General features: G+C 40.2%; 1 protein-coding gene and 1 long non-coding RNA gene across 2 annotated transcripts in view; one reads left to right on the top strand and one right to left on the bottom strand.

Moving 5' to 3' along the window:
* Positions 1-754: 754 nt before the first annotated feature.
* On the top strand, positions 755-2360 carry LOC137992946 (uncharacterized). Its single transcript, XR_011121784.1, has 2 exons — positions 755-986; positions 1449-2360. It is a non-coding gene; the product is annotated as an uncharacterized lncRNA (long non-coding RNA).
* The window catches only part of LOC137992942 (E3 ubiquitin-protein ligase rnf213-alpha-like), a 130874-nt gene continuing 122875 nt past the window's right edge, over positions 2002-10000 (bottom strand). The window contains exons 76-80 of the mRNA XM_068838537.1: positions 9713-9787; positions 9421-9618; positions 6519-6608; positions 3873-4045; positions 2002-2753 (exon numbers count right to left, since the gene is read on the bottom strand). Coding sequence (XP_068694638.1) covers positions 2585-2753; positions 3873-4045; positions 6519-6608; positions 9421-9618; positions 9713-9787 — 705 coding nt within the window. The 3' untranslated portion in view covers positions 2002-2584. The remainder of the gene's footprint in view (positions 2754-3872; positions 4046-6518; positions 6609-9420; positions 9619-9712; positions 9788-10000) is intronic.

Genomic DNA, 10000 nt, shown 5'->3' with positions numbered 1-10000 from the left:
AGGGGGGAAGGGGGGCTGCAGTGTGAGAGATAATTGGGAAATTAATAACGCCCTAAGAAGGTGAAGTGTCTCCACTATTTTTGCAACTTGTTTTCTGATTGATTGCAATAATTTTGCCAGTCCGGATTTGAATCCTATAGGGAAAAGGTTCAACGTATAAAAGCAGGAACTAAAGAAACAATCGTTAGATATCATATAAGCTCTGAAACATTTAAGAAGTTTGTACGCAAAGTGCAAAGCACATTGTACCAGCTCACTTCCGGTTGCCGTCCGCGGCTCAAAGACGTCGCATGCTTAATCTCACTGATATGTTTTTTCAAAAGTGGCTATTAAAGAGGGATAAATGGTTTGGCACAGTTTGGCTGTGCACCAAGCAAGGAAGGGGGATGGGTTTGACGTCATAAACTACATTGCATAGCTGTTGTGATGAACTGTCCGAATGCAGATTGGCTCGTGACGTCAACTAGACATTGAACCCACTGCGCCTTGATTGATTGAAGATCAAATTACGAGGGACATTCCCAATATTGCGCGACTTTGCAAGAAACAAACTTTTAAAGAAACCCCGTATTCTCGGGATAATTACAGCGGAGATGTTTATGAAGATGATTGGCAAATAGACCTTTTTACAAATAAGGCGGCCATTTTGATCACTATTGCTTCGAAAGACATTATGGGATGCTCATGGGGAAAATTAATTTGTATCAAAATGGCCGCTGTATCGGTAAAAAGGTCTATTGAAAACTATACGACTATAGACATTATATTTACCTTTTACAGGATAATGTCGCATTTGTCAAAATAACTTGAAATCAATGATACACCGTTTGGCCTTCGAGTTATGGCCACTGACCACCCGGTTAACAAAAGCGTTGGGTCGTGTCCTAAGGACATCTCTACCAAAGAACTGGAGGAACTTATTGCGAAACATGAATCTATTTGGATGGGAGGAAGTCCTGACTGGACAGCACTGCAAATTCATTTAGGTAGGCCAAGGAATGACAGATGTTAACCATTAAGGAATGCAATAAACACAATGACTCACAAATTGAAAAAAAAAAAAAAACAACAACAACAACAACAACAACAACAACAAGAACAGAAAAAGAACAGTTTCGTTTCCGTCGGCATACCCTGGATGTCGGTTGTAAGATTTTTCAAATTCGAGAAATTCGTGAGGTTGGAAAACCAGAGCGTTTATGGCGTACCCAAGGAAAACGTCATAGAGGTCAACACCGTTTCGTAACCGAGGCTTCCTGTTATTTCCCAAGGTCGTTGTTCTTCTTATTATTCTTTTCCCAGTATTCTTTTTTTCTTGGATGAGGTGCGGTTGTATTCGCAGACAGACCATAAAATCTCCGTACTTGATATATTTTTAGGATTTTATCCTAAACACGTCTTGGTATGGTTTTCTGGTACTCATGCCCACGATTCCTTGGTAATTTTAGGTATGGATCCTCAGAAAGCCTTACTTCAAGCACAGACAGCCATCGAACACGTGCGCTCCAACCTGAACGATCAATGGAATTTTCACGGCATCTACTCAGGAGCTGGTTACGGATTAGACGGTCTTCCATGGTGCACCTCCCACTACGCGTTTCATATGGTGTTGTGGCATATCCCTTTCGCTCTCTCAGGCCAGTACTTTTCGGCACCTAATGCCACACTGAAATTTGACCCCAAGTTCTCTTGCCCGTATAAGGTCTCTTTCTATACCCCATACGCTATTGGGAACTTAGAATGCGCCGTTATCAACCGAGGCGGTACTTTAACGAAGAAGTTCGAAATCATGTCCACCTCGGGTGATTTGTCCCTGCGATACCTTGAGGTCAGTGGGATTCCTTATCCCTCTGAAGTGAAGCTCAGACAAGGTAATCGGATCCGGTTGTTCGCTAATTCAACAAAATACTAAAAACCAGCCAATTCTTTACAAGATGGCGAAATAATATTACATTTATTTACTTATTGGGCTAGTATTACGCTGATTAGAGACAAAAAGGATACATTTCCAAGTTTAATTGGAGCATTTAACAAAACAACCACACAAAACATTTAGGTACTTTCTCATTTCTACCCTATAGACGAATTTGTAACAACGAACATGACGTCAATTTTTTTGGTGTAAGCTATGATTTGTTCTTACTTTAAAAAAGCTTTTTCCCAGTGATTGCTCATCTTTTGCATGAGTCTATAATGTTGCATTTTGTACATTTTTTGGCTTTTTCCTTATTTGTGCAAATTTGGTAACATTCTTAAATGAATCATCTTCTCATCTCGAGGGATAGAGACGGATACTCGATGCCGTTCTTGAAAAAAGAACAAAAACTAACTCCCCAAAAGTAAAATTGCAATTCCACAAATATCTCTCGCCTTCCTCAAAAATTCAATTTAAGAATATTAAGACGGCCCATTTCTAATCTGGGCAACGAAGTGCAGAGTTAAAAAGACTACTTAAAGACATCATAAAAGGGCAGCAGATGCTGCTACTCGTTTGAAAGTAACTGATGTTCAAATAACGTCAGCGTAAGGAATTGACCCAGAAAAAAAGGTTAACAACAAGAAGTGACGTATAATAATAATAGTCTTAAGCCGATGCAGACTCCCTTTTGTCGTGATAATCGTCACACAGCGCAACAGATGTTCGCCACGCAGAGATCACGTTTTTAAGCTGCACATTTTGCGGCAATTCCTGGAGTCCTTGAATTGGATCGTGTCCTTTGTTGTCGAGATGCCATTGTATATAGTCACACAAGCTAAGAATAGAGATGATATGCTTAAATTAGTACTGGGTTATCTGTGCGAATGCTGATGTCTTAAACTTGACTGATTGTAAGTGGTGAGCCTAGTTCAAGGTTCGCTCTTTTTTGACTTGCAAGTCGCGGTATAGAGCAAATGTATACAGTCAAAAAGTGTAGTCTTAAAGGGGGCAGTGTGATGCTTCATGTAGTATCCCCGTTCTAATGTACCCTCCCCACCATCCTTATAAGTTGTGTAAAAGAGATACGCATGTGTAGAATAAAAGAGCGAGCACATGAAGATTATGAACGTTGCTAAATCTATGTAGTATATACTTGAACAGTGGATAGCTTTGAAGGCGCGCTCTAATTGGCTACCAGAAACCCATAAGGGTTGAAACGTGCAACGACCCCTTGTGTGCTGGGAAACAAGCTTCTGAATATTCGATTTGCTAAGTACCATATTTGGAACAACAAGAGCGAGGGGTTTCCAAATATGGTACTTAGCACTGAAACATTCAACCAATCAGTTCGCACTGAATATTCGGAAGCTGTGAACGCGCGTTACACGTTTCAACCCTTATGGGTTTCTGTTGGCTACTCAAATTCGGTGGCTCGTGGTGGACGCTTAGCCAGCTGAGAAGCGGCGAGGTAAATATCATGGAGGGAAGATTACTAGTGTGTTAAAATCCGTTTATTCCTTCGGAATCTGTGGGGATCCTACACTTCGACCGTGTTAGAGTCCCAAATTAATCTCTGGGAAGAGAACTTTGCCCTTGTTCAAACATTTCTTCGTTTTAGTTGAAAAACATGCCCGTCGACAAAAGCGGAAACTAGCAATTGATTTCTCAGAATGAGACGCGAGTTTTTTATCAATCAATCTGCTTAGTAGTGCCAATCCGCAACAACAAGGAATTTACTGTTCGATCATCAAATTATTTTCGACACTCGAAATTAAAACCTAAAACCATCCTCCTAAAGCTGTCAGGTGTCTACAATACCATCGGGGGGAGACTATCGCTTCACCATGTATCATCTCATTCTGTTTTCCCTGTCAGTCTCACAGTTGTTCTCACAACACGACAACCGTCAATTCTTACGACACAATAAGGTATGCCCTAACTGCAAGTAAAATACCTCATTTCCTCCTCCCCAGGTCTAGGCTCAATCCTTAGATTGAGCAGAATGAGTTCCAGTACTTCGCAAACAAAACGATCCAAATCAACCCTCATCATCTTATTGCTGAATTTCATCAATGGTTTCGAAGGGATAACATGCTTGTAATTGTCTGGAATCTGTTCAAAGGGATCCTACAAAAGGACGCAAACATGGTCTGTATTGTAAACATGAATCAAAAATGTTTTTATCCGCGCACCAAAACAAAACGGTGGAGGAGTCTGAATGACTAAAATATCTTAACACAATGTGAAAAGGATTGGAACTTTATTTGGGGGTCTAGTCTCCTAGCGCTGGAGAACCAATTGGGGACACTGTAAACTGAGATCAACAAATTAACGCAAATCAAATCAAATGCTGGTTTTTGAGGAGCGGGGAAAACCGGAGTAGCAGGATAAAACCTCTCGGAGCAGAGTCGAGAACCAGCAAACTCAACCCACATTGGTTTACAATGTACACATGGATTAAAGCAAGAAGATTTTTGCTGGTGTTGACGGCTTGGTGGGTAAAGTTCATGAATTGCTCCACACGCTCCGGTCCGTGGATCGACCATAACTTATTTTTTTCCATTTTCCTACTTGAAACCTTTCGTCGTCTAGAGCATCTCTACGAAAAAAGGTATGCAATCTGGACGAATCGAAAGTTAATCACTGCCGAATACGTTCCTATTTGCCGCCATTGTAACGCAATAACCGCCTTAGTCTTAGTCTTCTCGGTAAACAAGGGAATTGGCCATTTCCAAGTTCATGTCTGCCTCCTCTTCAAAGCGAGTCCAAGTGCGACGTTCTTGTGATCGTAATTAGTTTTACTTTACATATGAATGAAAACTAATTTTCATAAGAAAAACTTCGCACTTAGACTCGCTTTGAAGAGGAGGCAGACATGAACTCGGAAATGGCCTATTGCGACGTACATTCAGGAACACGTGGCTTCTGACATACATACATACATACATACATACATACATACATACATACTTAATTAAATGACCGCTACTCATAGGGGCTTTTCAGGGCCACAACACAACGAAACACAACGAAACGACAGAACAGAACAACAACTGTTAAGAATCCCAACTGGCTGGAGGCAAACCAGTTGGCTATTTACAAGTGCGGCTGGGAAGTTGAACCAGGGACTACCAGGATCAAATTCAACGAGCGGTCAGAGCGGGTCTTCAACCCGGGATCTCCGGATCTCAAGGCTAGCGCCCTGACCACTGGGCCACACCGCCACCAGTGAACGAAACAAGACGCTTTTCGAATTTACCACATAAACCTGCGATTTGAAAATTCCAGTTCTTCAGTGGAAGATGTGTCACACAAAAATATGGATTTTTAACTATGAAAACTCGCCCATCCCTTAAGTCGCATTTTTCTTGTAAATTCCGATATTGAAACGCTAAAAGATTTTTAAAACACATTTAAAAAAGCAAATGACGTTTCGGCGCTACGTTAGGCCATTATCAAGTTAAAAAGTGAAAAAGTATAAGGTGCAATACGAATATATAAAATGTGAAACAATACGTAAAATATTTGCGGGTCCTATGGGTAGAATTCCCAAGGTAGGAAACACAATAAGGAAAAAAGAAAAAGAGTAAATGTACGAAAGTGTCACGTAAACAGTTTGGCAGCTTGACAAGATGTAACTGAAGTCTACAGAAAACCAACCGACACAGGACTGCTAATCCATTTCCAAAGCCACGTCGACAGCAGATACAAGAAAGGCCTAGACAACACGATGGTTAACCGTGCGTACTGTCTATGTTCCACCAAAGAGGGCTTTGTAACAGAATGCAACAAGTTACGCACCATGTTTTCAAAGCTTCGCTATCCAAAAACATTTGTCGATTCCACCATATATAAGTTCAGCCAGGAACCAGATGATGAAATACACACTGTGCCTTCAGCAGACCCATCTGTTGACACAGTATTGCCGCTTAAAGATCAGCGATCAGCCGATCGCGTACGCAAAGATATCTATTCTCTGGGAACAAAGATCGATGTTAACGTAAAACCTGTCTTCACAAGCAGAAAACTGACACAAACTCTGAGTGCCAAGGAAAACAAGCCCCCGATCGTCAACACTCAATACGTTCTATACTTGTTCCAAAGTGATTTGTGCGATGCAAATTATGTCGGGTTCACTGCCCGACACTAACATCAACGCGTAAGTGAACACTGTTATTCAATCATCGGGAAACACCTTGAAACACAGCATGGCAACAGAACAAAGACTGGCCACCTTTTGAAAGGTTTGATTGCTTAGTCTACGAGGTGTTGTGTATAAAGGACATCAAGCCTTCTCTTAACACGCAAGCGTACTCCATTCCTGCCAAACTGTTACGTGACACTTTCGTACATTTCTTCTTTTTCTTTTTTCCTTATTGTGTTTTTTACCTTGGAAATTATACCAATAAGACCCAAAAATATTTTAAATATTGTTTACACCTTACACTTTTTCACTTTTTAACGTGATAATGGCGTAAAGTAGCGCGGAAACGTTAGCTTTTTGAAATGCATTTAAAAAATCTTTTAGCGTTTAAATTCTTAGTCAATTCATTTTCTAAATTCCGATATATACAGGATTTGGAACACTTAAGCTCCTTACCTGGCCTCGTGTGATTAGAATTTTCGCTCTCTCCAGGGAAAGCAAGCGCCACAGGGCGATCACATGACGTAACTGACAACACTGCTGGGCCTACGAAGAGAACAAAGTCACAGTTCACACAAATTCATGGTGATTTGTTAATAAAGACGAACCATGCCCAAAAAATTTGGACATTTGAGCTCGCGAATAAAGTAGGTATGACACAGCAACTCACTCGAAACATAGAGGGAGATTTTATGATATGGAAAGAATTGTTAAGGAAGTCTTGTGATCTTTCTTATTCGTCATGTATGATCCTCGAGTCGGCTTGTACTTTGAGAATTGGTATCTTCTAAATAAACTATTTTAAACGCCAGCAAAAATATAAATACTTGCAACAGCACAAGAAATTTCAAACATGAAAATTAACTTCTCGCGCGCAATGCCCGCGAGATGCTTTTGTGCGGAGGCTTGAGACTGCTTTGAAGAACGATCGCAGGCTTAACTTTAAACTGCTGTCCTAGAAAACTGCAGGCTTAAAAAACCTGGCTTTTGCTATTTGGTACTGCATATGAAGATTTTTCGTGCGAGAACATAGCGCAAAGACAGAGAAATCGTTGCCTTCTTTACCAAGGAACGGAACTGCGTGACATGTCAACCTTTCTTCTCGGGACTTGGGTACGGTTTTTAACAGCCGAAAGGAAAGGTAAATTTACAAGCGAAGATCAGACTTTTGTTTTCCAGATAGGGTTTGATCTATATTTTATGACTCCAGTTGGGCAAATTATGTAGCGTTTAAAGATTTTTTCCATTTCTTATCAAGTATGTCATCTTCCGATTCTTTTGTCAGTGATCTGTAAGGCCTTGACTGGATCTGAAGTTGCAAATTGATATCATTCCGAGGAAAAGGTATGGAATTAATATGGCGCTGAAATGTCGTTGAATAATGCTCGATTTTGGCAAACTAAAAAACGACTGTAATTGTTCTTGTATTTTCCGTAATTCCATCGCTTCTCATACAAAGCTTTGTAATTTCGTAGACCATTTTTATAATCGATTGGGAAAAGCCACTGTTGTCGTGCGGGCTCAAATGCCAAAAATTTCTGGTCAAGACGATGTGTTCGTCTTGTATCAGGACGCAACTTTAACAACGGCTCTCGGGATTGGTTTAGGAAATACTAAATATATACAACTGAGCCAATGTACCCGAACATAAAAACAAAAAAAACCGCTTACGTCCTACTGAGCCAATTAAATTAGAAGTTATATGTAATTACTTAGCACGGTTTGCCGCTTTTTCTTATAACTTGAAATAGCTGGTGATGATGATCTAACAATCATACTACTAAATGGAATTTTAGGTGAGTTAAGAATGAGTTTATATCAATTGCCTTCTTGAAACTTCATCCTTGCAATCCAGGCATTCTCTACTTGCACAAATCCCACAATACATCTCTTTACCCCCCAAACTTTGCATAATAATTGTTTGCAATTTCTCCTTGGAAATGAAGATGTCCCAAGAGAAATCAAAAACAGAGCATATGCAAATTTTTTTGGGGGTAAAAGAGTTGTATTATGGGATTTGTGCAAGAAGAGAATTCTATTCTGAAATACTGGATCCCTGTGTACTTTTAGCAGGAGCTTATGACTGAGAGCGTACAACTTCAATGTTTTTGTCTAACAGCGTTTTCACAGATCGAGTTATTTCATGATTGATTTTCCCGAGACACCAGACCTTTCTAGCAAATAATAAGTCTTGTATGAGAAATTTTTGCCCATGGGATAGACAATGGTCACTCGTGCAAGCCAATCTCACTTAAAGTGCTGCTATGATTAAAAAAATCACTTCCTTTTTTTTTCTTCAGAATTTGAAGGTCTGTTTGCATTACACACGACTGGGAAAAATTTTGAGGTTTCACTTTTATCCAAAGACTATTTACTTTAAGTGTAAGGTTTGGATTTCACCTTCCGTTATAACTCACGTTCTAAACTGACCGATTGGTCCTCAGAGAGTTGGATCTATGGAATGTGACGTCACTTACTCATGCACTAGCTTAAAACTTCAGCGTGTGAATGCAGCTTAACATATATGCAAAATCTGAAAGCCCGAAACTCCCATGCTGCATGTTAATTCAGCCGCGTACACACGAATTGCATTTTTAAACTTGTGAGTCTTTGACGTCCGAAGATTTTGTCCTCGACAAAGCTCTCTAAAGATTTTGAAGTAAGTAATGGCGGACCATTAAATACTTAAAACTTGGGTCACTTAGTGTATAGCTAACATAGTTTTGAAATCCAAAGAAAAAGAAGAATTGATGTTTTGGTCGTAATATGGCTTGATCTGTGAAAATGCCTTTACTTAGAACAACAATAAAAGCAAGGTGACATACGCGAACACCAACCAGGTGTGACCAACACATCACGCATGCGCACAACCATTTCACCCGGTCAATGGTGTTAGCGTGTGTCACCTTGCTTTTGCTGTTGTTCTTTACATACACCTGGTATTGAAGTTTTAGGATCCTGGATATGGGCTCCCACTGTTAGGTAAATACGTTACTGTTTCTTATTCTTGTATTATTTTTATCTTTTATCGAAAAATGCCCTAGATACACTCGCCACATTAATCTTGGCTTTCAATTCGAAGTTAAATTAGTTACCATTGTTAACACCTTAAGAACCTGCAAATGACAAGAGCGTGGCAGCGTAGAAAGTGCCGTCTTGTCAATTGGTAAACTAAGCCAAGAGTAACGTTAGTTAGGGTTCACACTGCAACCAGGTTGATGTTACTCTGGTTTGGAGAATTCTGAATGTAGCTTAAGAAATTTAATTCAAAGATCCAGTGTCTAGACAATCCTGTCGAGTGTCTCCATCAGTCGAGGGAAGTTTGGGATCAAATGCGCAGGTTAAAAGTCATTACTACCTTCAGACTCCGAAGACTGTTTTGCTGAGGCATGCGTAGTACCCTTCCCAGGTACTCATTCAGTAACATATCGGGTTTCCCACCGGTGGAAGAAAGGAAACCAATGGCAATGTCCAGAGATGATAACACGTCACAGATGTCTGTGAGAGACCGGAAATCGGTTATGATTTGACGGCTGACAGCTGAACTTAACGGAATCTGTGCGGAAGCAAAATGTATGCAGTTTAGTTAGATTATATTTTCATTAATCCACAGGAAAAAGCCTTTCCATTCTCTTAAAATGCTCTCATACCTGAGGAACTTTGACTTTCACAGCAGCAAAAACGAAGTCCAGCTGAATCTCTCTGCTGAACGCAAACCTTTCATCCTGTAGTGAAAATTTGAAGCAAATTAAAAAAAAAAAATTTGATCAGGGAACCACCAAGAAGCCCAAGGCGCCTATGAATGGTAACTATTTCAAGAAGCGCGGGTCAGATTAAGCACACTCAATTTAAAATCCCCATAGCTTGATCAATCAAATTCTCCTTCCCAGATCCCATCGTTTCTCTTAGCTGTTCGGGCCTTCGCACGAGAAAACGAC

The sequence above is a fragment of the Montipora foliosa genome, chromosome 2 (genome assembly GCF_036669935.1).
Source record: "Montipora foliosa isolate CH-2021 chromosome 2, ASM3666993v2, whole genome shotgun sequence".
Classification (NCBI taxonomy): Eukaryota; Metazoa; Cnidaria; class Anthozoa; order Scleractinia; family Acroporidae; genus Montipora; species Montipora foliosa.
This window is presented reverse-complemented; position numbering and strand designations above follow the sequence as displayed.